The 27,008-nt window shown below is 37.6% G+C and overlaps 1 protein-coding gene across 3 annotated transcripts in view; it reads right to left on the reverse strand.

Moving 5' to 3' along the window:
* LOC797620 overlaps positions 1 to 27,008 on the reverse strand; it is a 102,113-nt gene that overhangs the window by 34,178 nt on the left and 40,927 nt on the right. The window contains exons 2-3 of one of the 3 annotated variants that reach the window (XR_015506365.1): positions 15,751 to 16,098; positions 3,550 to 4,852 (exon numbers count right to left, since the gene is read on the reverse strand). Coding sequence is in view for 1 of the 3 variants with exons in the window: in XM_087279743.1 (XP_087135869.1) it covers positions 4,577 to 4,852; positions 15,751 to 16,098 (624 nt within the window). In the remaining 2 variants the exon portion in view is untranslated. The remainder of the gene's footprint in view (positions 1 to 3,549; positions 4,853 to 15,750; positions 16,099 to 27,008) is intronic. The other 2 variants (XR_015506366.1, XM_087279743.1) reach the window with 2 other exon arrangements.

Below are 27,008 nucleotides of genomic sequence, written 5' to 3' on the forward strand. Positions count from 1 at the left end.
CCCCTGCTTTAGTTCAATAGTATAGAGTGCTTCAACATTGCTCATGTCAAACACACTCAATTTAAATCATCATCTCATTAGAAGAGACGTGCAGACCTGAAAAATACGTGCTTTTGGAAACTGCCTCTGTGACTTTTCTTGATACCAAAAACTAAATGGTTATGGTCATGACTATAACATTCATGGTCAGAAATATTTGCCATGGGAAATGATAGGAAAATACCAACAATATGAAAATAGAGATCAACATGTTGGTCTGCCACAGACATCATGAAAAACCACAGTAGTGAAAGAATGTAACTCTACAGTAAAATAAATAAAACACAAACACACAAAGACAGACAGTGAGTCTGCAGAGTGAAGGCCTTTCATATCTAGCATGATAACTGTAGAGTATAAGATAATGATAAAAACATTGCTTTAAAAATCAGTCTGGTTTGTGCCAATAGCCTAGTGGTTAAGGCCCAATTCCAATTATACCCCTTAAGCCTGGTTTATACTCTACTCGTCCGCTTGTTCGCTTGAGTGTGCGCGGCGAATGTGACGTCATCGCGGAGTTTGCGGAGGTTCGATTTGGGAGCGCGCGGCAGGATTTCGGCTGGCGGTGCGCAGGGCATTTTTTGAGACTCAAGCGAAGAGTGCGCGCGGCGCCGCAACTGATTTGAGTTGAACATGAACCACTTTGAAGAGATTTTATCTGAAACAGTATGACTGAACACACATCTTATGACCCGTGATCAGAGAGATAACCGGAGAATCAATAATTCTTGGCCAGAAATTGCAACAGCCGTGGGAAAGGAGAAAGTTTTTGTTTAAAGGTTTGGAAAAACCTGAAGAATAAGTTTATTAAAACCAAAAGATGCCATGGCAAAATGTACACAATTACAGAATATGTTTTTCCACCAGTCATAGGTTTTGCACTGATGTATTTTGTTTAATTTTGTATTTAAAACAATTTAATAGTTACAAAACTATAATGAAATCACAAAATTATTTTTGATAACTGGAAAGGAACACAATATACTGATGGTCTGTTTCTCTGGGCTTTATTGTTGATAATGGTCAGGAATGTTGGACCATCACTGCCTATTTAGCATAAGAAGAGGACAGAAACTAGCCAGACAGTAATGTGTGAATTGTGGAGCAATCTAAAAATATCAGTATTTTTTAGTGAGTATGCTTTTGTGCTTTTATTTTTGTGATAATAAAACATTTATTTGTAGAGCAACTCATGTTCTGTTGTCATTAATATTTTAATAAATTGTAATAGATATACTGTTCGAGATATGAACAAAAACAAGTGATGACCAATAATTATTTGCTAAAAATAGCAACAGCAGTGAGAAAGGAGGAAAGTTTATGTTAAAAAGTTTGGAAAAACCTGAGGGATGCTTGTTTATGCCAAAAGAGGCCATGACAAAAGTGGAGACCCGGGTACACAATTACTGAAATATGTTTTTTCATCAGTATAGGTTTTACACTGATGTATTTATTTGTGGATCGGGCCAAATCTAAAAAAAAAAAAAAAAAACATCAGTATTTTTTAGTAAGTGTACTTTTTTTGCTTTTATTCTTGCTATAATAAAAATATATTTGTAGAGTTACTCATGTTTTCTTGTGATTGATATTGTAATAAACTTTAAATGGTAAAACTGTCCGAGATATGAACAAAAGCAGGTGATACATCAAAGTTTAATAAAATTTTTTGAATGGTTATAAAAATGCTTATAATCATTATAGTAATATATTAAAAACAATACAAAATAATTAGTTTAAAAGTATTGAATGATATTAATGATATGACGTACTTCTGGAAAGTTCCTACTTCTCTGTTTATCCGTCTGATTTTACGGTGGGTTTCTTTTGACCGGCCCCTGTCGTTTTAAAGAATATCACAACGGTGAACGCGGCGAGTGTAAAAGCTTTGTCCGTTTCGCGCAGTCGGCGGAGGTGCGCGATGCGGCGCGAGTATAATTCGCCCTTTAGCCCTTCCCCTTACCCCTATCCCTCATTTTGTGCATGCACATGAAGGGGTAGGGGTGTCCCAATTCTCTTTATCTTGAAGGCGTAGGGCTAAGGGGAAGGGCTAGATAACCCTTGAAAGAGAGAATTTTCAGGACCACACTCGAAACCAATTGGGTTAGAAAATTTCTCAGAATATTTCCCGGAGATGGGTTGCGGCTGTAAGGGCATCCGCTGCGTAAAAACTTGCTGGATAAGTTGGTGGTTCATTCCGCTGTGGCGACCCCAGATTAATAAAGGGAATAAGCCGACATGAAAATGAATGAATGAATTTCCCAGAATACACAAGCCACAACAGGAGGATAGAAACACCTGGAGGTCAAGAGATGCACAAATTAGCATTTTTTGTCATTATTACAAATTTTTACAACAAACAAACACGTTTTATTTTAATCATAACCGCGTTCATGTTTTACCGTCACGTTTAAAAAAAAAAAACCCTCTAAAATAAAAAAATGCTAAATTTGGCTATCTATAATCGCTAATAATAACTCCTGTACAGCCGTCATTCTGACACTCGATGACACTCGAATACCCTGTCAGAAAAGTCTAGTGGCTGGGAATGAGCTTTTTACAGTGTCTGCTTTAATGTTAATGTTGTTTTTGGTGTGTTTAAATAGATGAGTATGGCCACTGTGTTAAATGCACAGTACAGTTATGAGCTTATTGCCACATTAGATCGTTATGATAACATGATATAAGAGTTCAGTGATTTCCTGAAAATAAAAACCAAAAAATAGCACAACTGGAATAACTACAGCAGTCATGATTGCCTGAACTCATATGAAGCAAGAGATCGCGATGACATATGATGAGGTGTGAAGGTGTTGTAGTGCTGTCCCATTTCTTAGGGGTACATTTTGAAGCCCTTTCCCCTTCACATTCTGTTTCAAGGGCCAGGGGGAAAAGGAAGGGATAGGGGTACAAAAATAGAATTGGGATTGGGCCTAAATGTGCCGACATATAGCACGAAGGTGCTCACAACGACCCAAGTTCAATTCCTGGCTTGAGGTCTAATGCTGATCCTTCCCCTCTAACTGCTCCCAATAATTTCCTGTCTGTCCTCCACTATCCCATCACAATAAAAGGTAAAAAAAATAATAAAAAATGTTCTGAATGTAAGGGTGTTTTCACAATAGCACTTTTGGTCAGCACCCGGGTTCGTTTGACAAGTTCGGTACATTGAGCTAGTGTGAACACCCACAAACTGTACCCAAGTCCATCTGAAAGAGGTGGTCTGGGGTACAGTTCATGCAAAGTGGTCCAGTTCACTTTTGATATGAAGTGGTCAGCTCAGTGGTTAGCACTGTCACCTTACAGCAAGTAGGTAGCTGGTTCTACCCCTGGCTGGATCAATTGGCATTTCTGCATAGAGTTTGCATGTTCTCCCCGTTTGCTCCGGTTTCCCCCACAGTCCAAAGACATGCTCTATAGGTGAATTAGATTAAGTAAAATTGGCCGTAGTTTGTGAATGCAAGAGAGTATGGGTGTTTTCCAATACTGGGTTGCAGTTGGAAGGACATCCGCTATGTAAAACATATGATGGAATAGTTGGTGGTTCATTCGGCTGTGGCAACGCCTGATAAATAAGAAACCAAGCTGAAAGAAAATGACTGAATGAATGGTCAGATGAGCAAGTAGCACACTGAGGACATCAACAAGGAAGTCATGCCCAATGAAAATCATAAACTAAAAAACTAATTTTGTATAATTCTTCAGTGTAGATGCAAATATATTAATGATTATCTTTATATTTATAGTTATCATGCTTGATATGTATGCGCCTTAACTTCTGAAAAATTCCTCTTTGTATATAAATGCCATTTTGTAATATATTCAGACAGAATACTGTTGTTGTTTTTTTGGAAACAGCCTCTGTGACTTTTCTTGATACCAAAAAAACCTAAATGGTAATAAAATGCTCATGTTAAGAACATTCATGGTCAGAAATATCTGAAAAATGAATAGGAAATACCAACAATATGAAAATAGAGATGAATATGTTGGTCTGCCACAGACATCACGAAAAACCACAGAATGAATGAATGTAACTCTACAGTAAAATAGATAAAACACACACAAACACACAAAGACAGACAGTGAGTCTGCAGAGTGAAGGCCTTTCATATCTAGCATGATAACTGCAGAGTATAAGATAATGATAAAAATATTGCTTTAAAAATCAGTCTGAATGTAAGGGTGTTTTCACACTAGCACTTTTGGTCAGCACCCGGGTTCGTTTGATGAGTTCGGTACGTTTAGCTAGTGTGAACACCCACAAATTGTACCCGAGTCTGCCTAACATGATCTAGTGGGTTGTCTACTGTCAGCTTTAACGTGCACGTTCGTGATTTCAGGAGGCGTGGCTTTGGAAAACAGGAGAGGGACTGTGTTTTAAAGGCAGATCACCTACTACCCCTTTCAGTAAATGCATTGGTGAGCATTAAACTTCTTTAGAAAAGAGTAAAAATTCTTCTCTGAACATTTTTAGAACAGTAAACAAGTATCCTGGAAATGTGCACAGTAAAACATGCCAATAAATGATCACGCTTACCAAAGTTGAGGATAAGATGCCTCTGTAGCTCCTGATGCGCAACAGTGTTTTTTAGCATAAATGTGATGTTTATTGCTGGATTCTCGGTCACGTAGCTGCTTTTAAGGTAGTACAGGCCTTCATCTGATGTATTCGAAACCTCCTGATGGTTGGTGAGATTCTGCCCTCCTGAATTCAGCCACAAGACCTCTGGCTTCGGGAAGCCCTCTGTCTCGTACTGGACAGTCACGTTGGAGGATTTGAGATGGATGCTTAACCTCGGTTCTGAATAAGGGGCTGGAGAAACAAAACACACACATTCTCAATAAGTCAAAGCATAATCATGGATCCTTTTACCAAGACTGTTATGACGCGTTTAATTCAAGACCCAGCCTCCTGCTCTCCCTCGTGCAGCAAAGATGGAAGTAACTGAAACTGCAATTCATCAAAATTCTGCTAGGCCTGGCTCCATATAGAGCAAATTTCAATTGAGCCCACTGTTAGAATGGCCAACTTTACAGCAAAAAAAAAAAGGGTGTTTACAACCTGGTACAAAGGACGATTTTGGTTCATATAGCTAATATTATCCTTCATGACAACTGTGAGGGAGGATTTTTTATTAACTCATCTGTTTCCTTTATATTAGGTTATACTAAGTGTGCATAATTAAGGGCGTGGCCACTTGAGTGACAGCAAGGTTTCACTGGTCGCTGTCACTTCACCTCAGCTGATTCCGGCTGATTAGACACTGAACTCGACATATACATCATATTTTTGTGTTGTTTTATGTGACTTTACACTGTCAAATGCCTTTTGGATTTATTTCTTACAATTATGATATGGCATGGCATGCTGTGTGCACATAATTGTACTCACAAACCATTCACATGGCTTCCATTTCCCAGCCGAGTGAAATTATAAACTCATATACCATCTCTATACATGTATTTGTTTTATTTAAGATCATTTATAATGTTCTTTAGACCTGCAATGCACTTCAGAATCTGACAAATTGATTAGCTGTAGATCAATAATTTTAAGCGTTATGCCTGGATTTCACCAATAGTCCTGCATTTACTAACACAGACTATATCTGAAGTGTTTAAAAGAAATTTGCATTTGCAATGTCATAAGAACAATCTTTAGTGATTCAATCTATTACAAAAGTGTTTTTAACAGTCTAAACACATTAAAGACATAGTATACAACCAAGTACATGTGGTCAGAAGCAGAACACAAACGAGTCTCAGTTAAGGAAGTATTAATGCTAGCAGAATGCTAGCATGCGTCTGCAGCTCCGCCTCTTTGCCCTTGTTTGGTATCCCCCGGTTGGTGCAATGAGGCGCAAACAAAATGGTAATGGTTGGCTACGCCTACTTATAGATTCTTTTGCGTTTTTCAGAAACCTATGGGTGACGTCACGGACACTACACACATATCTTTTACAGTCTATAGTTTAATTGTCATCAGCATCTTAAGTCCTTTTTTTAAGTATTCAGATATTTTTTAAATGTATGAACAATTTATATGCATTTATGCATGTATTATATCACCTTTGCATCAAATTGCAAAATAAAATAAACAAATTACCTCTTATGCAAGGTGTTTGTAATGCAAAGTCTATGGGGGTGGGACTATAAATCTGACATGGTTCTCTTGTCTGGCTGGCGTCTCACACAATTTTCCTCCCTTTTCTGAAAGTCTTGATAACTTCATCCTTACGTTTTTCTTTTATTATTTCAGCAAATAGGATTGTAAAAAAATGTTTTGTTGTACTCTCCCAAGTTTACCCAACTATGAAGACTTAAAAACTCAAAAATGTGAGAGGGTTCATTCTAAATCATATCTTCACAAATGTAAGATTTGAGATACCACAGACACTTTAATGTTGTTGACAATACAAGTATGGGCTGGAAACACAGAGACCGTTTGCTCGTTACCTCACTATGTGGGAATGTGGGAAAGCTCACTCCTCTCCTTTCTTCCTGAGCCCCCCTTCCTGACCCTTACTTTACCGTATCCATCAGATCAGATCACTCACATTTCAGATAAACTGTCCAAGTTTTTGATATGGTGTATCTTGTAGCTCTATATTCATGTTTGGTATCATTTTAAATGTCTCTGTGTGATTGGTAAGGTGGTCTCAAATTCATTGTAATATTTCACAATTCACTTGAATATGTTGATCTGGTTTTCGGCTTTGATAAAATCTTTAATGACCCACAGAAACCTCAACTGGCCTGTTAGAGACTTGGACGTTCTTGCTGTGAGGCAACATTGCTAACCACTGGGTCGCCGTGCCGCCCTATTAAAGGCTGATTTATACTTCTGCGTCAAACATCGGCGTATGCTACGGCGCTGACGCATAGCCCTTCGCCGTGGCCGTCACTGACGTGCACCTCTCAAAAAATGTAACTACACGTCACAACAACGCGTAGCGCAAGCTCTGTGTTTGGTCGGCTTGGTATCGCTGACGAGTCGGGGCGGGATCGAGAGCCGCGCGAATGGCGCGAACCCAATGTAGCGATTGTGGAGTACCGTGAAGGAGCTCAGGATGGAAAGTTTATGTTTTGTGCTTATCTCATAGTTAAAGTTGCTGCAAGTCCGCCGGTTCCTGCCTCAAAATGAGCGAGTTTGAGCTACTTGTACATCCCGGAAGTGTTCAGTAAAAGCAAAAAAGCAGCGAAGAAACTCGACACAGAGGAACATTTACACCTCACTGCCAACTAGCGTTTCGGAAGTGATAATGCAGACCAACAGAGACAGCGCGCAGAAGTATAAATGCACAGCCACGCGTGCTGTTTATCATACTGATATTCATGTCATACTTCTGTGATGTCCCAGCAGGCACAGGACATCAACATGACATCAGATTAATGTTGTACCCCAGCGTCGTGAGACATTGCATCTTGTTTGGCAATGAAAATCAGGTTGATGTCAGAACCCAACGTCAATGTCCAACATCGAACAGTCATTGCATTTGTTGCAAATATCAATGTCTAATGATGTTACAGCTTGACGTTGTGTGAACGGTGATGTCTATCAGATTTTGGTTGCCAAACCTGAAGAATAAAAGTCAATATTTAACGTCAATATGATGTTGGTTTAAGATGTTGGCGCGACGTTGGATTTTGGTCACTTTCCAAAACAATTTAAAATCAACCAAATATCACCGTCATACAACGTCATTATTGGACGTCAAAATAACATTGTCCTTAGATGCTGGTGACCTAAATCTTACCAAACATTAATGTCTTATGACATTGTGTCTGCTGGGGGGTTTTAACATTTAACAAAGTCGGTTTGAAATCAAAATGTACAATGTTTACTATGCTAGTGCACCTTGTTATTTATTAAGTGAACAATTAATCAGTGCAAGTTAATTCCACATGTGCATGGTGTCTCAGTGGTACTCAGCGGCACTGTCACCGCACAGCAAGAAGGTCGCTGGTTCGAGTCCCGGCTCGGCCAGTTGACATTTCCTCCTGGTGCTACGGTTTGCCCCACAGTATACAGACATGCGCTATAAGTGAATTGGGTTAACAAAATTGTCTGTAGTGTATGAGTGTGTGTGAATGTGAGAGTGTATGGGTGTTTTCCAGAACTGGGTTGCGGAAGGAAGGGCATCTGCTGCGTAAAACATACGTTGGAATGATTGGAGGTTCATTCTGTTGTGGTGACCCCTGATAATCAGGGATTAGGCTGAAGGAAAATAATGAATGAATGTTTCCCAGAGATGATTTGCAGCTGGAAGGGCATCCGCTGCGTAAAATATACGCTGGATAAGTTGGCAGTTCATTCCGCTGTGAAGAACCCAGATTAATAAAGGGACTAAGCTGAAAAGATGAAAAGAAAATGAATGAACAAATGAATTTTTCACTGAAAAAAAAGTTGTTTTGGTAATCTTCAATCCAAGTCTTCGTGTTTGGAGTGGCCAAAGTTTGATGTTATTGGCCACAATATTCTTAACCCCACCCTCTGAAAGGTCTTTGTATGGAGAAGTCAGAAATGTTTGTGTTTTTTTTTCTCATATTGGTGTCTGAAAAATTCAGTATGCACATAACCCTCACATTGAGTCCAGTGTGTATTAAATATTCAGAGTCAACGCAAGTCAGTTCAAGCACTGATGCTTTGTTCTTATTTCTTCTTCTTCCAAAAAGAATAAGTACAAAGAAATATTGTTTTTATCCAACCCACTGCACAGAGAAGGAGAGTTTACATCCTTATCAAAGAGCTTTGCACTGCAGGATTATCCCTAAATTCAGGGTTTATTTCAGCAAATCAGTGGAATTTTAATACTTTGCTTGTGAAACTTCAGCTGAAACAACTTTCCATAAACGACTCCTGAAGAGGGACTGGCAGCACATCAAATACACACACATGCTAAATTTAACATCCAGCACATTCTGACTTTATATTATTGTCTTTAGTCTTTTGTAAAAAAAAAATATATATAATTATTATATATTGTGGTGAGTATACTGATGCCACGTCGCCTTGGTACCGGATTCAACCGAGCTGTCACCTCATCACAGCGGATCGGTCACAGCTAGTGCTCATCAAGAGGCACAGATATAAGCCACCACCAAACAGGAGGACGAGCTTCATTTAACCAATGATTTCTTGCGCTAACATCTGTGTCTCTCTCACAACAATATATACATATAATATATACACTAGAAAATATGTTTTGTAATATTTTAATCCTTTATATTTATATCCTATATATATATTCTTATTATATTCTATATATATCCTTACTATTAATTTTTTTCATAAGTAAAGATATTTGCCTATTGCTCTCTTGTGCGTATTAAGCAGTGCATAAGCGAGGCGCAACTCTGCGCAGGAGTTTAGACCGGGTTAGTTTTGGTCTAATGAAAAATCTATTATAGTTTCTCAAAATAGCGACGCGCCAGCGGTCCGTCTCAGAACGCCTTCCCTTTTTAGACCAGAACGCCTATGGGCGCACAAAAGAGCGCTAATGCATTTGCTATTTAAAAAGCGTAGCGCAACACCTCAAAACGACTCTTGCGCCAAGCTGAAACTACCAAAAGACTATTGCACCGCGCCTTGCGCCACACTGCGCTGGGTGTATGACAGGGCCCTAAATCACCAAAAAACAGTTTCAGATTAATATCTTCTCTAATGTTCTATTGAGTAAAAAAAGGGGCATTTCCATCAAGCTTTAATGCTGCTGACTGTAGTATCAGTGTTTTGCATTGATGCAGGGTAACAGAAACCCAACCAATGACATCTTGAATGACCTCAGAGGAAGCAATTTCAATAACATTGTTACGTAATGTAAATAAGTGGTTGCCGAAGTGCTTTAAAACATTACAGTACTGGCTTGGAATGACATGAGGGAAAGAGTAAATAATGACAACTAGTGCTTGAATATCCTACACAGGATGACATGAATTGTTATTGTATTTGGCACAGAAGAAAGACTAAATAGAGACGTTTCGAAACAAGGCCCAGACTAACCACTGAGAGCACACTGAATAATGAAGGGGACTTGAGGATGGAGAGAAAGCAGCCAAATTTATCTTTAGATTTTTTAAGTAATGTTTTATAAAAATTTCTGTAGGAGAATATGCGGAGATGTTTCAACAATTTTAACACATCTTTGACAATCTTTCTATTATCCAATCAGCATTAGACAAAACTCCCATCAATACCAAACTCATCCTACATTCATTATCTCACGACTTTAGCATGCCTCCACCACCCCGACACGTCATCTCATATGGCCCGTTTCCACTCAGTGGTTTGGTACGGTATGGTTCAGTTTGCTATGATTTTATGGCCATTTTCACTGTCAAAAGGCGTACCGAACCAAACCACACCACTTTTTCAGCACCCTTTCGAAAGGGTACTAAACATGAGAAAGGTGAATGTGAATACAGTCTTAAAAATAAAGGTACGTTCTTATTGAATCTTTAGCATACTTTTTAGTGTGTTTCTTTTGTGACCTGATGAAGACTTTGTAAGTTGAAATGCTGTCCAACTAAATTTGTGCTTTGGGAGCTGTGTGGCAGTGTGTTGATTTTATTCAGCTGGATAACTCTCATGAACTGAGGAATGCCTGCCAAAGCAAATGACAGGAGAGCCAGTCTATGACTTGTAGGTGTTGGTTTTGTGGGTCAGCCTTTGTACAGAGCACAAATGATTCTCAGAACCACATAAAGGAGGCTGAAAAGGACAGTGCTTTACCACAGGGCTGAAAGAGGACAGATCTCTGCTGGCATTTAATCTGGTGTCTGGTTTACAGCCCTGGGAATTTTCCGGAAAGGTTGTATGTGTGAACAGGTCCTTTTTGAAAATACCGGTAAATTCGTTCTGGCTATTTTCCGGAAAGAGAAGTTGTAACATTACCGGCAATTTGCCGGAATGCTGTGCTGTGTGAACGCAGAAGGAAGATTGCCGTAATAAGCGCGTGCACGTCTAGAACGTGCTGACGTGAGACGTCTGCTTTAGCATATCACAACAGTCAGACGCATTTACGTCCGCGCGGTTTATGAGAATAAAAGCCTTTGAATATTTTTCCAGACACATTTAGCTACTAGAAGTTAGTCAGATCACGTTTATATGTTCTTCTTTATGGTAACTGTGTAAATAATCATCGATGAGATGCTTATGATAAGCCGTTGTTTGTTTACCTTCAAGCTTTGCGTGTACCTGTGAAACAGCCTGTGAGCGCATGCACACGCACATATTATGAACATCTCGACATGCGAAAGTGATCCTGCGAAAGTTGTTCACAATATTGATCATCCACAGAGTTTGTAATGCAGTCAAATGTTTACAAATACAAGCGCAGCCGTTTAAAGCTCATTTGTGGTTATTGATGTCAGAATTTACCGGTATTTTGGAATGGATGTGTGAATGCTCTTTTCCGGAAAAATTCCGTAACGTCCTCGCCTGTGTGAACAGCGCTTTTTTATATATACCGGTAAAGTCGTTCCGTAAATTTTCCGGATATTTACCGGTATCACTGTGTGAAAGGGGCTAAAGCTGTAAATGTGCGTACGCAGTAAGAAATTCAGATGTATGAAACACTGCGGACACTGAATCCCATGCATGTTCTCTTTGTACATCTGAATTAACGTGAAACTGAGCACACGTGCACGAGTACAAAACCCCTCCCTGCCTCCTCCTAAATATGGTAATGACTCTACTTTTTTGAAACCAAACGAAAAAGCAATGGCAAAACCAAGCAAGAAGAGAAACTTCACAGGTGACTTGGAGGTGCTCCTATCAGAGGTAGACCAAAGAAAAACTGTGTTATGTGCAAGTTTGTCCTCTGGAATTAATAACAAAAGAAAAAAAATAGAGTGGGAGAGTAACGCAGTGGAGTCTGAACATCACACTGTGAGTGAATTTTAAAAAATTGGTCCAATGTAGAGGTGCACCGTCAAGGTGTGAACCGAAAAGGCGGGGGAACAGGGGATGCTGAACTAACAACCTTACATCAGACAGACATTACCGACATTACATTTTGGTTACTTTCCAACGCAACCTAAAAACAAGCAAATATCAACGTCTAATAATTTTGGTTCCCATACCTGACGAATAAGTGTCAGTATTTGGCGAGTATATGACGTTGGTTTAAGATGTTGGCTCAACGTTGGATTTTGGTCACAACACAACCTCAAATCAACATCATTTCACGTCATTATTAAACATCAAAATAACATTATCCTTAGATGCTGAAAACCTAAATCGAACCTCATATTAATGTTATTGTGTGTCTGCTGGGATCAGTGACATGCAATCTAAACTCCCTCTCGCTCATTGTGTGTAAAGATTTTGGACATCTGGGACATTTTTTAATGCTTCCAAATGGTTTGCTGCATTTATAAAGTGCCCATCTCTTGAAATTGTTCAATATGATGCGATTTACTGTCTATGTGCGATTTGATTGGACTGGAATCATAGTGACTGCAGGTTGAAGGAAAGTAGTGGATTAAAAGTACCGATACTGCACTAAAAATGTACTCGAGGGAAAGTGAAAAGTACACATTTTAAAAATGACTTAATAAATTACAGTAGACACAGATATTAATCATGATGCAAAGGCATTCACACAGGAACCAGTTGGTTATACACAGACGTCAGGTGTGCACACACACACTGGTGCATAACTGCAGACACACCAGTCAGGTGTAAGTAGAACAAAATTGCAACGGTTTAGTTTACCTGTCACTAATAAATATAGAAGGCAATGTTGCAGTAAGAGGAGGAGAAAGAATCAGAGGAAAAGGAGTATACAGGAGCACAGGAGACAGGGAATGGGGAGGAGGTAGACCTGGAGAAGGACCTGGACAAAGAAAATTTGGAGTAATAATAACAATAATATGGATAATACAGTTTTTTTTTTGTTTGCTTACACACTAAAATATTAGTTTTTTCAACAATTGGCAAACTTGACCTTCAATAAGCAAAATGCAAGGTTAGATTTGCACAACTGTCAGCTTCAAACATTTGCAAAACATTACACACAGTGATTTGCAAACCACTCAACACACTTTTATACATGCAAATGCATTCAAATGAACACACACACATTAATCAGTTAGTTATACACAGCTAGTCAGGTGTGCACATCTAAAATAGAATTGGTTAAGTTTACCTGTCATCAATAAATATGGAAGGAAATGTTGAAGAAAGTGGAAGAGGAAAGATGAGAGGAAAAGAGGTATACAAGAGGACAGAAGACAGGGAACAAGTAGACTTGGAGGAGAACCTGGACAAAGAAAATAAGAAAAAATATTAATAATAATGATGATAGTATAGACAATAATATGGATACAGATATAACTAAAAAAATGATACAATCCAAATAAAAAGAAAATATGAAAAAAACTATAAGTGAGACGAAATAATAATGACCTAAAAAACAGGAAGCACTGAGGTGCGCGGAAATTCAAAAATAAATAAGAATGATACATGATTTTGATATGAGATGAGCTTATATGAAAAGAAAACTTAATTTAAATACATTTAAAGGTGCACTAGGTCATTTTCCACAATGCTAACAGCTTAGCATAAATCTCTGAATTAGTCCCTCCCCTGCCGTCTAGAGCCACGCCCCCTTAAACACGAGCACAGCAAAAGAACCCTCTCTCAGACCTCAAAATATCAGACCTCGAGAACTGTTATGGAATTCATTGAGGCCAGACCATGAGAATTGTTATCCAATAAATCAATAAACTTTCTTATCTGAAGAAAAGGACATGCGAGAAAGAGCCCAGAACTGCATGTGACAAATTCTTGCCATCTTTCTTGCTGAGTTTGGACTTAGAAAACATTTCTCTAACAAATGAACCGTTCATTGCTCTCAGGCAGAAATGTGTATAAGGGTGCGAGTCTGTATCCAGACCGGTCTGTATTGCAGAGCTCTGAAGCTCAACACTATGTATAATTTGGACAATCCTTTAGATTTATCTTTAAGTAATTAATGCTGTTTATTGTTTGATTCTATCATTTTTTTCTGGAAAGTAATGTGTTTTGTTTGGATTCATTCTGAGTTCTCCAAAAATCATTATGTCCTGTAGATTAAAGTGGGGGAAAAAAGGGATGAACATGTCATGTGATTTCCTGGGAATAATATTTCTAAAGGAGCTGTTGACATGGAATTGAACCCGATTTTGGTAAAAACCCAAACAACACACACATGAAAAATGAGTTCTGTGTAATAACAATGAAATGACACACAGACAAAGTGCTGAACCACTGAAGTGTATTTAATACTCTAATAGATCAATTTTAATATATATATTTAATATATAAAAGGCTTTTCTGGCGATGACAGCCTAAAAACGCCTTTCATGGGGAGAATGAAGTCATATGAAGTGCTCAGGTGTGAATTTATTCATAGACTTAAACAGAGTATAAAAGTCTTGATAGTTCTGTGGGTCTCGTCTATCAAATCTGATCTCTAATTAGTATTTTCTATTGGATTCAAGTGAGGTGATTGGCTCGGCCATTCTACAGCAAAAAAAAAAAAGCTTACTTACATACATATATTTCAACATTTAAATCAGCCCCTGAAATAATCTGCATGTGCGTTACTTTTGACTGAGAGAAACCGAAAGTAACCCAAACACATACACTGTAAGCCCGGACAGGTTGATTGAACTTAAAAAATTTATGGAAACTCGCTGCCCTAAAAAAGCTAATTTCGTCTTGTTGAAAAAACAATACTTTTTAAGTTTATTGTATTTCAGTTTTCAAATGCATTTAATTAAATATTTAGTTGACTGAAATAAAGGTTTTTAGTACAACACTATAGAAATCTTAGGTACAATAAACCTAAAAAGTATTGTTTTTTCAACAAGACGAAATTAGCTTTTTTAGGGCAGCGAGTTTCCATAAATGTTTTAAGTTCAATCAACCTAAACTAGAAACATAAAATCTTGACCCGAATGTTATGACAGAAATAATTTTAAACTTAGCTATTCACTATAAATGATTTAATGAAAATACCCCTAATTACAAACAAGGACAAAGAATAATAATTTACTTTACACTTGATTTAAAATCATTTAGAAATATCACTCCGAAACAAGTGACAAAACAAGGAAATGCCTTGTATAACAGATTGTCAATATTTATTGTTATAAATCTTATTAAAACACTTGTTTAAAATATTTAAATACATTTTTACAAACATATCCAAATAACAAACAACCACTAGATATTATTACATTGTAACATTATGGAATATTTACACTTGCCAAACACTAAGGCATAGTTTTAAGTTTTTTTTAACTCACAGTTAGGTACAGTGCTTTAAATGTCCAGTAGGGGGGTCAAAAAAGCGGCTATATGCGACTGCAATGATAGTGAATCAAAAATACATGTTTTGGCAGGCAGAATCTCATTATATTTTTGACGTCAGTTTGAGACCCATGCTTTAAATTAGTTCATAAATTATAAATGTGATCCATACTTATAATTAGACATACATTATAAATTTGATGGTCACCTAAAATTGGACTGAGATTGAATTCAGAACTGCAAATGAATATAAATAAAGGTTAAAGAATTCCTCACAGAAGTGCTACAAAAGGCTAAGCATTTAACCTTCGACCATTCGTCTAATTCTGTCGTTAGGCTGATAGAGTGAAGCCCTACAACAACAATTCAATAAGTCATAAAATAAGAAATAATTCAGCATTTTGGCGTACCTGCGTAAATGAGTTGTAAAGTTCCTTTGTCAGTTCCTTTGGTGTTGCTCACTACGCACTCGTATATCCCAGCATCCTTCAGTCCAAAACTTGCTATACTCAGAGATGCGTTTCCTTTAGCAGTTTCGTTGTAATTTAAGTGTGTGCGATTGAAATAATCAGCACTCTGTCTCTTCAGCTGGTCCTTCTGGTGGTAGTAGCTGTGAACGACACGCATGTCTTCCACCCGCTGCCACGTGATCACCAGACTTGAGGGGTTCGAGTCCGACTCAAAAAAGCATGAAAGCAATGCCGTCGCTCCACGCACAGCGAGTACAGGATAAGAAGGCACATTGACGGAAAACAGGTCTGGAAAAGAAGAAAGAGTACATTTAGACAGGATGATTGCAGAAAGTGCATGTTTGCCATCTAGTGATGGGAATTTTGGATCATTTTACTGGCTCAGACCTTTGAGTCGCGTTCATCAAGATGAGAACGAATCTTTTTTTGAGTCATTTCATTCATTCATTCATTTTCTTGTCAGCTTAGTCCCTTTATTAATCCGGGGTCGCCACAGCGGAATGAACCGCCAACTTATTAGTTTTTACGCAGCGGATGCCCTTCCTGCCGCAACCCATCCCTGGGAAACATTCACACACACACACTCATACACTACAGACAATTTAGCCTACCTAATTCACCTGTACCGCATGTCTTTGGACTGTGGGGGAAACCAGAGCACCCGGAGGAAACCCACGTGAAGGCAGGGAGAACATGCAAACTCCACACAGAAACGCCAACTGAGCCGAGGTTTGAACCAGCGACCTTCTTGCTGTGAGGCGACAGCACTACCTACTGCGCCACTGCCTCGCCTCATTTCATTCACTTAGTTCAATATGCCAAAATAACATTATACGAGATGCTTTCGGACACATCTACAACAAGCTCAAACGTTGAACACACTACAAATAAATCACAACTAGAATGCTACTATACAATGCAATGCTACTATACAAAGAAAGAGAAAATAATGCTTCATTGTTTACTTGGTGTTTTGTCTATGATTAGCTCAGCTCACGTCTTCTACCATGTCTTCGAATTTAAGTAGTTTGTTTACCCAACACTGACAGTCCCATATAAGCTTAACCAATGATTAGTTCACCTTTTGAGTCTTCGGGTTTTTGAGTTCTTCGTTCATCAAGTGACAGCACGCAAAGAGATTTCCTCTAGGATTTTTCCCAGCTGTGGCGGCAGGCCTTTTTGCACAGATCTACCAATTACCTGTGGCGTTATTTCAATGACAAATGTCATGAGCGCAGTATTAGAAATTGAGATCGCATTTATGAAATAGCCTATGAGAATGTGAATCTCTTTGCTTGCGCATCGATTTCCTCTGCTCGGCTGAACTTTGGTCACCTTACATCACTACCTAAATCTAACCTAATATTACATCTTGTGTATATGACGTTGTGTGTCTGCTGGGCAATAACTAAATGCACTACATAATGTTACGTTTACACACATTCACAGATAACATGTAAACACATCAGCTTTTTACAGTGTAATACTCATTACTCTTGAGTACTTTTGAAAGGGTTATTTTTACTCATACTTTGAGTACGATTTAACAGATACTTTTACTCTACTTGCACTACATTTTTAGACAAGTAAAGGCACTTTTGAGTATGATTTTTCAGTACCAGTACCAGTATTTTTCAGAGATCACTCAGATCTTTAGGATCATATAAACTAGAAGTTCCAAGAGTTCAGTCAAAGCAGGGTGAATCTGCCTTCAGCCACTATGCTCCTCACTGCTGGAATCAGCTTCCAGAAATGATCAGATGTGCTCCAACATTAGGCACATTCAAATCAAGACTGAAAACACATCTGTTTAGCTGTGCCTTTACTGAATGAGCACTGTGCTGCGTCCGACAGATCGCACTATTATGTTTTTCGTTTTCTTTTTCATTCTTTTATAACCTATTTTAACTCATTTTAATTTGTTTTTATCTGTTTTTAATAATTTTTATTGTCTGCATTTTATGTTCCTAAACTTGTCTTTTTTATTCCTGTTTATGTAAAGCACTTTGAATTGCCACTGTGTATGAAATGTGCTATATAAATAAACTTGCCTTGCCTTGCCTTGCCTTACCCTTTCCACTACTGCATGCATGATATAATCAGACCTTTGCGCTTAAGTTAAATAAAAATACAAATGTGTTTAAACTTTTATTAGAAAAAATCTTGTTGAACCAACTCAATTGCATGTAATTGTGTAAATGTTTTTATTTAGTTGGTGCTAAACAAATTTATTGGATGGAAATCCTGCCCTCAATTAAGTTCATCCAATGAGTTATTTTTTTGAGCGCATGCTTCGTGTGTTGGCAGCTTAATCAGCAAAAATGCAGTTTGTTGCTTTGCTCAGTGAGCAATATCCCGTCTTAAAATAAGAATATCATGAAATATACATTTAGGATAACTTCCAATAAAACTAAGAGACTTCGAAATGCACGACACAAAATAGACAAACATGATATCATCAGACCTTTGAGTTTAAGCTAAATAAAAATACAAAAGAGTTATTTTTTTTTTGTGTAAGGGTCCTATATATCTATATACAGAAAAAAAGTTAATTATTGTTTCATAATTTAAAGAAATAACACATTGTTTCCATAAATAAAACCTTTTAAAACTGCAGCTTGGAAGGTCAACCCACTGAGCATCATGGGAGTCCACTATATAAAGAAAAATCCTTGATGTCTTCCTAAAAAACATCATTTCTTTTTGACGAAAAAAAGAAAATATTGAACATAATGAATGAAAAGGGGTGAGTGAATCACCGAGAAGTTTTCATTCTTGAAGTGAGCTAACCATAACAACCTTGTAGAAATGTATCTATATTATTATTATTATTAATATAAAGACGATGCAGTGGTGCAGAAAGTAGTGCTGTCGCCTCACAGCAAGAAGGTTGCTGGTTCGATCCTCTGCGTTTCTATGTGGAGTTTGCATGTTCTCCCTGCGTTCACGTGGGTTTCCTCCGGGGGCTCCGGTTTCCCCCACAGTCCAAAGATGTGCTGTACAGGTGAATTAGGCTAAATTTTCCGTAGTGTATGAGTGTGTGTGTGAATGAGTGCGTGTGTGGATGGATGTTTTGCAGAGATGGGAAGGGCATCTGCTGCGTAAAAACATGCTGGCTAAGTTGGTGGTTCACTCCGCTCTCATGACCCCAGATTAATAAAGGGACTAAGCCGAATGAATGAGTTATTATTATTATTATTACTACCAACAACATCTAAAGATAGCATGACCATTGTTGCGATCATGTATCGTCAAGTCTTGGATGTTTTGACATCCCCTACACTATTTATCTGCCTTTTCAGGAAGATTGACTTTCTCTGAGATTGTGTAACACGTTTTGTGCTGGCTTTTCAATCACGCAAAGATTTTGGACAAAAGATACGCAATGTGTGCAGGTCTCCAAAATCTCTGCCTGCCTGATTCTGCCAGCACGTGTTAAATACCAGAAAAGCTTTTAAGCTTTAACCTGAAGGCTAAACACAGACACAAAACGAAAGTGAAAGTCAACATAATAGTCTGTAGCTGGGTTTTATAAGTAGAATGAACAGTTGACTGAGCTCTGATAATGAGGCCTGCTTTAAACCTTCTTACTTCTGCATGACTTCACAAACCACCAGCTCAAAAACAACAGAGAGAGAGAGAGAGAGAGAGAGAGAGAGAGAGAGAGAGAGAGAGAGAGACTGATTCGTTTTACACACAATTCCTTAAAAGATTTCCACAAAAGTTGCTGTTATTTGTGATGAATGAATTAGATGTACAGAAACAGGAATTCTATATTAATTTATAGTAATAATAAATGTTTAGAATAAAATAATCATTCAGAATTTCACATTAAAATGTTATCATTAGGATTTTTATTTATTTAATCAATTATTTATTTGCATAAAATGATTAACATAGAATAAAATAAAAATTCTCAGATGAAATATAAAAGAAACAGTTGTATAGAAGTAAAACCTGCAGGGTTTAGCTCCAACTTGCCTCAACACACCTGCCTGGGTGTTTCAAGTATACCTAAGGCCTTGATTAGCCTGTTCAGGTGTGTTTGATTAGGGTTGGAGCTAAATTCTGCAGGACACCAGACCTCCAGGAATAAGTTTGATGATCCCTGGTCTATAATATAACTTGTAGAACAGGGGTGTCAAACTCAGTTCCTGGAGGGTGGCAGCCCTGCACGTTTTAATTTCAACCCTGCTTCAACACCAACACAGGCTCATTTTAAAAACAAATCGCTATGCACACTTCTGATGATCGCCAAATACGTCCCTGGAGCTACATTTATTAGCATTTTTTGTTTGACCAGCAGAGGTCGCTGTTGTGTACGCTTTTTCAGATTTCAAATTTTTCTTGCGAGTGCCAGTCCCATCTGCTGTTCTCTTGAATCCACCAAAGGCTGCTGTCGACTGACTGAATGACTGACTGACTGAGCGATCAACTGACCAACCCTCCTTCTTCCCTAAACTCAACAAAAGCACAGACGAAACAGCGATTGAAGTCAGCTGACATATATGATGAGCTACCAGACAAACTGGTAAGAGCAGGAAAGCCGTCCATATGAAGGTAAGTGGTCAGCTGGTAAGTGCGAAAAGGAACGGCGTCATACCGCTCCGAATCGTTTGTTTTAAAGACGAAATGCAGCCATATGTACTTCTGGCTACATAATTGGCGATCTCCAGAAATGTACATAGGGGTACGTTAATCCACCAAAGGCTGCTGTCGACTGACTGAATGACTGACTGACTGAGCGATCAACTGACCAACCCTCCTTCTTCCCTAAACTCAACGCATAGCCCTTCGCCGTGGCCATCGCCGTCACTGACGTGCACCTCTCAAAAAATGTAACTACACGTCGCAACAACGCGTAGCGCAAGCTCTGTGATTGGTCGGCTTGGTAGCGCTGACGAGTCGGGGCAGGACCGAGAGCCGTGCGAATGGCGCGAGCGATTGTTTACAAGTGTGGAGTACTGTGAAGGAGCTCCGGATGGAAAGTTTTGTTTTGTGTTTACCTCATAGTTAAAGTTGTTGCACGTCCGCCGGTTCCTGCCTCAAAATGAGCGAGTTTGAGCTACTTGTACATCCCGGAAGTGTTCAGGAAAAGCAAAAAAGCAGCGAAGAAACTCGACACAGAGGAACATTTACACCTCACTGCCAACTAGCGTTTCGGAAGTGTTAATGCAGACCAACAGAGACAGCGTGCAGAAGTATAAATGCACAGCCACGCGCGTTGCATGCGCCATGGGTTACGCCGGTCACTTGACGCAGAAGTATAAATCAGGCTTAACCTGTAGGTTTCAAACTAGCCTAAAGGACTCGATTAGTTTGATCAGGTGTGTTGATTAAAGTGGAAACTAAAGTGTGCAGAGCTGCGGCCCTCCAGGAACTGAGTTTGACACCTGTGTTATAGGTAAATGAAAAAAACATTTTAGATCTCTCAATTTCTCTGGATTCACTAGATTTATTAGGTATAGTATGAGCAGAATGTTATAATATCTATAAAGATGTGATAAAAATGTCTTTCCGATTTCAATAAACTTTTGATAATTAGAGCCTTTTTTCCACCAGAAAATGACAATTGGTTAAAATAACAAATGTTTTAATTTCAGTAGTATCTGGATGCAGCCTTTATGATGAAAGCTGAGACTGCATCACTCAGCGATGCAATGTCAGACACAATGCACTCAAATGGAGCTAGTGACATCACTGTGACGGGTGACGGGTAGGGTTAGGTGAGCCCATTAAAAAGGATTGGATGCAGCTCAGATTGCACTGCACCAGATCTGCAGCCAGACCCCTCTCTTTAATTTGTTGTGATTGAACATCTAATGTCAAAACATTGGTATTACGCCAATAAAAAGCTCTAAATGCGTACATTCAAATTGTGAATTTGGAAGAAATGTTATTAGTATTTAACTGAATGAAAACGAAATTAAAGTTTACTCAAAGACAAAATTACAAGTCATAATTTTTTTACTAATTACACGATGTATGTGTGTGTGTGTGTGTGTGTGTGTGTGTGTGTGTGTGTGTGTGTGTGTATGTTTCTGGTTGTTTTATTAGCCAGTATTTGATGTAACCTTCCTTGGCATCAACAAACCTGAATAGATTTGTTGAGACTGTCCTATATTTTGCAGAAAAATAAATATCAGGCTTCTCTAAGCACTGTCCATGGTTGTTCTTGAATATTTAAATATATTATTTTTATATTAGAATATTCAGGTCTGGACTTTGTGGAGGCCATTTCATGACTGTTGTTGTTTTATATTTTATCCCCCCTCCAACAAATATGATTTAATTGCATTAGCAGTGTGTTTTTGATCAGTATCATACTAAAAAATAAAACCATTACAAATGGTGCTTCATAGAAAGGATGACATAACAGATTAAAACATGTCTTTGCAGACAATATTGCCTGAAGCACTGGCAAAAATGAAGCCCAAACCAGGACAAGCACACTCCAGCATGTTTTACTGAAATGCTCATTCTTTATTTCTCGCCAATTCTTAAACCGACAAATCTCAACTGCTTGTATTGTAATAAAGAAAATAACAGAAAATTATATGTATTTATATATGTGTTTATATATCAAAACTTCTTGTTGTCCAACTCTCATTCTTGTCTTGGGAATATTTAATATTTTTAAAAACTTTTTTGATCCACTTCAAATGTTGACTACAGTATATACATGTACAGTTGAAGACCTCCCGTGAATTTGGTCGTTTTCAAATTGCTATTAACTGATGTTTAATAGACCCAGGAATAATTCACAGTATTTAGTTTTTTTGTCTCAGTGCCTCTATAATATTCAGGTCTGGACTTTGTGGAGGCCATTTCATGACTGCTGTTGTTTTATCTTCTATCCCCCCTCCAACAAATATGATTTAATTGCATTAGCAGTGGGTTTTGGAGCCAGGCCCGGATTGGCTAATCCGTTAAATTGGGCCGGTCTGTTTTTTGGCCGTGAGGGCCGATGTCCCTAGCTGCTTGCACTCTCAGCAGTTGCACTTTATTAATTTATTTGTTCATTTGACCATAACCTCACTCTTTTTATTCATTATTTTGCTGCAGCTCCGCTCTTTTTATTTATTTTCTCGCAGCCCTGTGAGCTAAATGCAGCCCGCAGGTTAATGATGATCAAAAATTGATAAAATAAAATATGTTTTTTTTCAGTGTTAAGACATAAAATACTGTTTGGGTTACTTATGTAGGGATACATATTTTTTTTTGTGTGTGTGAGACGACTGTTACAAAGGACTGGATATCTATAAAGAATTAATGTTCCCATATTTATGAAAAACATTTGTAGTTCTAAAGCAGCTGTGTCCTTGAAAAAGACATGTTAGTGTCATTTGAAACTGAATTGGAAATGACGTTATTTTAATATTGTCAGTCGTCGACTAAGGTGGGCCGGTCTAAGGCTTGAAACTCCAGAGCTAAAAAGGAGTCCCACTCCGGCCCTGTTTGGAGCATTATCATACTGAAAAATAAAACCATTATAAATGCTTCTTAATAGAAAGGATGGCATAACAGATGTCTTATAACATGTCTTTGCAGAGAATATTGCCTAGAGCACTGGCAAAAAATGTGTCATCAGCTATTTTCTTCCCCCACATATGATTTGATTGCATTAGTATTGTGTTTGGGAAAACTTTTATACTGAAAAAAAAAACCATTACAAATGGTGCTTCATAGAAAGGATGGCATAATGGATTAAAACATGTCTTTGCAGACAATATTGCCAACAGCACTAAGGGAAATAAACCCAGGACAAACACACTCCAGCATGTTTCACTAAAACGCTCATTCTTTTTGTCTCTCCAACTCTTTCACAGGTCTTAAACAAACAGACCGGTGTTTTAATAAAAATGTTAGATAATTGTATGTATTTATATGCATGTATATCAAAACCTCTCATCAAAGTTTCCTAAAACTATTGCGTAACCCCAATGCTTATCTTAAGGATTTGTAAAAAAAAAAAAATCCACTTCAAATGTTGTCTACAGTATAGTCATCCTGTGAATTTTGTCTTTCAAATTAATCCCAATTGATGTTTAGTAGAGCAAGACATATTCAGAATAGTTTGTTCTTTGTCTCAGTGCCTCTGTAATATTCAGGTCTGTACTTAGTGGAGGCCATTTCATGATTGTCAAGGTTTATCAGCTTCACCTCAAATATAAATGGATTGCATTAGTAGTGTGTTTGGGATCATTATCATACTGAAAATTAAAACCATTACAGATGTTGCTTCATAGAAAGGGATGGCATAATGGATTAAAACATGTCTTTGCAGACAATATTGCCAACAGCACTAAGGGAAATAAACCCAGGACAAACACACTCCAGCATGTTTCACTAAAACGCTCATTCTTTTTGTCTCTCCAACTCTTTCACAGGTCTTAAACAAACAGACCGGTATTTTAATAAAAATGTTAGATAATTGTATGTATTTATATGCATGTATATCAAAACCTCTCATCAAAGTTGTCCTAAAACTGTTGCGTAACCCCAATGCTTATCTTAAGGATTTGTAAAAAAAAAAATCCACTTCAAATGTTGTCTACAGTATAGTCATCCTGTGAATTTTGTCTTTTTCAAATTAATCCCAATTGATGTTTAGTAGAGCAAGACATATTCAGAATAGTTTGTTCTTTGTCTCAGTGCCTCTGTAATATTCAGGTCTGTACTTAGTGGAGGCCATTTCATGATTGTCAAGGTTTATCAGCTTCACCTCAAATATAAATGGATTGCATTAGTAGTGTGTTTGGGATCATTATCATACTGAAAATTAAAACCATTACAGATGTTGCTTCATAGAAAGGGATGGCATAATGGATTAAAACATGTCTTTGCAGACAATATTGCCAACAGCACTGCCAGAAACAAAACCCAAATCATGACACTCCAGCATGTTTCACTGAATCAATCAATCTTTATCTCTCTCCAACTCTTAAACAGACCAAAACAATTTCAGACTAGTTGTATAAATACAATTATATGTATTTGTATATGTATGTATATCAAAACTTCTCTTCAAACCTCTCATTGTCCGAAAAATTAAGCAACACCCATTTTTGTCATGACTTTTTTTGATGCACTTCAAATGTTGACTACTGTATAGACATGTATTCTGTATATATAAACATTATACCAATTTGCCATCACTAAAACTACTAATGTAATTCTGAACCGAAGCTTTGGATAGTGCTGTATATACAATATGTAATATAATACTGTCATTAAAAAGCAATAAAGGGGCACTCCTATTCTGAAGTTGGGTTGCACAATATATTGTTTCAGCATCAATTTCGCAATGTGTGAACGCACATTGCAGAATCTGCCACAATGACGAATCGGGATTATATTTGAGCAGACACTGCATTTCAAAATATTGTTGGGTTATTGCAAAGTTTAACCTTAGTGGGAGAGATTTTATTCACATGTGTTTTTAAGGCCTGTGACCCTTCGAGCATGTCAAGCCAATTTAAACCATTTTACCCACAGTACATTATTCATTCCATCTTCTTTAGCTCAGTCTCTTATATATCAGGGGTTTGCCACAGTTGAATAAACCGCCAACTATCCTGGTATATGTTTTATGCAGCAGATGCCCTTATAGTTGAAACCCAGTACTGGGAAACACCCATACTCCCTCACATTCACACACACACTCATCCACTATGGCCAATTTTGTTGACCCTGATTCACCTAGTGCATGTCTTCGGATGCACAGTACATTATAACTATAGCTACAGTTTCAAGAGTTCACTCTTGGATACTGCTTGATAATAATAGCAGGTTTGGAATTCTGTCCCAGGAGAGAACCCTGAGCTCGGAGATAATTGGGCCCAGGGCTACAGCCTGGTCAATGAGCATATATGGGGGTCCAAGATCAGGTAGGTCTTAAGAGCTCCCCCTGATAAAGCAAGAAAAAGGAGGAGATGGGGTAAAAGGGGGGATTCTTCCAAAACAAAGAAAGGGAAGTAAGGCGAAATCAGCCTATTTATTGTAAGCTTGAATCAGTTTGATTGAATTATTGCTGATTATGGATGATGGGCAAGCTGCAATCAATCACGTCACATGCTCCTCTCAAAACTTGTTTATAAAACTTCACGTATTGCAAAATATATACAGTTCAAGTCAGAATTATTAAAAATTATTTCTGTTTAACGGAGAGCAGATTTTTTCAACACATTTCTAAACATAATAGTTTTAATAACTCGTTTATAATAACTGATTTATTTTATCTTTGCCATGATGACAGTAAATAATATTTGACTAGATATTTTTGAAGACACTTCTATACAGCTTAAAGAGATATTTAATGACTTAACTGGGTTAACTAGGCAGGTTAGGGCAGTTAGGCAAATTATTGTATAACAATGGTTTGTTCTGTAGACTATCTGAAAAATCTATAGCTTAAAGGGGCTAATAGGTTTGACCTTAAAATGCTTCCTAATAAAATAAAAACTGCTTTTATTCTAGCCAAAATAAAACAAATAAGACTTTTTCCAGAAGAAAAAATATTATCAGACATACTGTGAAAATGTCCTTGCTCTGTTAAACATCATTTGGAAAATATTTTAAAAAGAAAAAAAAAAATTCAAGTGGGGGGGTAATAATTGTGATTTCAAATGTATCTATCTCGCAGAAAAATAAAATACTGCGATGTCCGAGATTTTTCCAATATCATGCAGCCTGAATTTCCAGACTAAATGTTGCACCAAAACATTTGTGACTTTAATAGAAAATAATTTTACTGATTTTTTTTTTTTTATACAATGAAGATAGTGCTTTTTTACATTTGATTAATAATTCTGAACCTGAATACAGTCTGACTCTCCAATAGTATCTGGATGCAGACTTGAATTTTCTCATTTCTCTGATTTTCTCAGAGATGCAATGTCAGACACAATGCACTCAAAACGTCACTGTTAGGGGTAGGGTTAGTTGTGAGCATTAAAAAGCATTGCATGCAGGTTGCAACTGCACAGGGTCTGTATCTATCCAGACCCCTCTCCGACTCTCTGGAAAAGTATAAAGCACTATTTATTTCATTTATCTTTGCTCTATTGTATGCTTATATGCTTGCAATTGACAAAATCATCTGAAGCATTTGTAAAATTATAGATTTTTTTCCAAATTATATATATATATATATATATATATATATATATATATATATATATATATATATATATATA

The sequence above is a fragment of the Danio rerio genome, chromosome 13 (genome assembly GCF_052040795.2).
Source record: "Danio rerio strain M-AB ecotype USA chromosome 13, GRCz13ab, whole genome shotgun sequence".
Classification (NCBI taxonomy): Eukaryota; Metazoa; Chordata; class Actinopteri; order Cypriniformes; family Danionidae; genus Danio; species Danio rerio.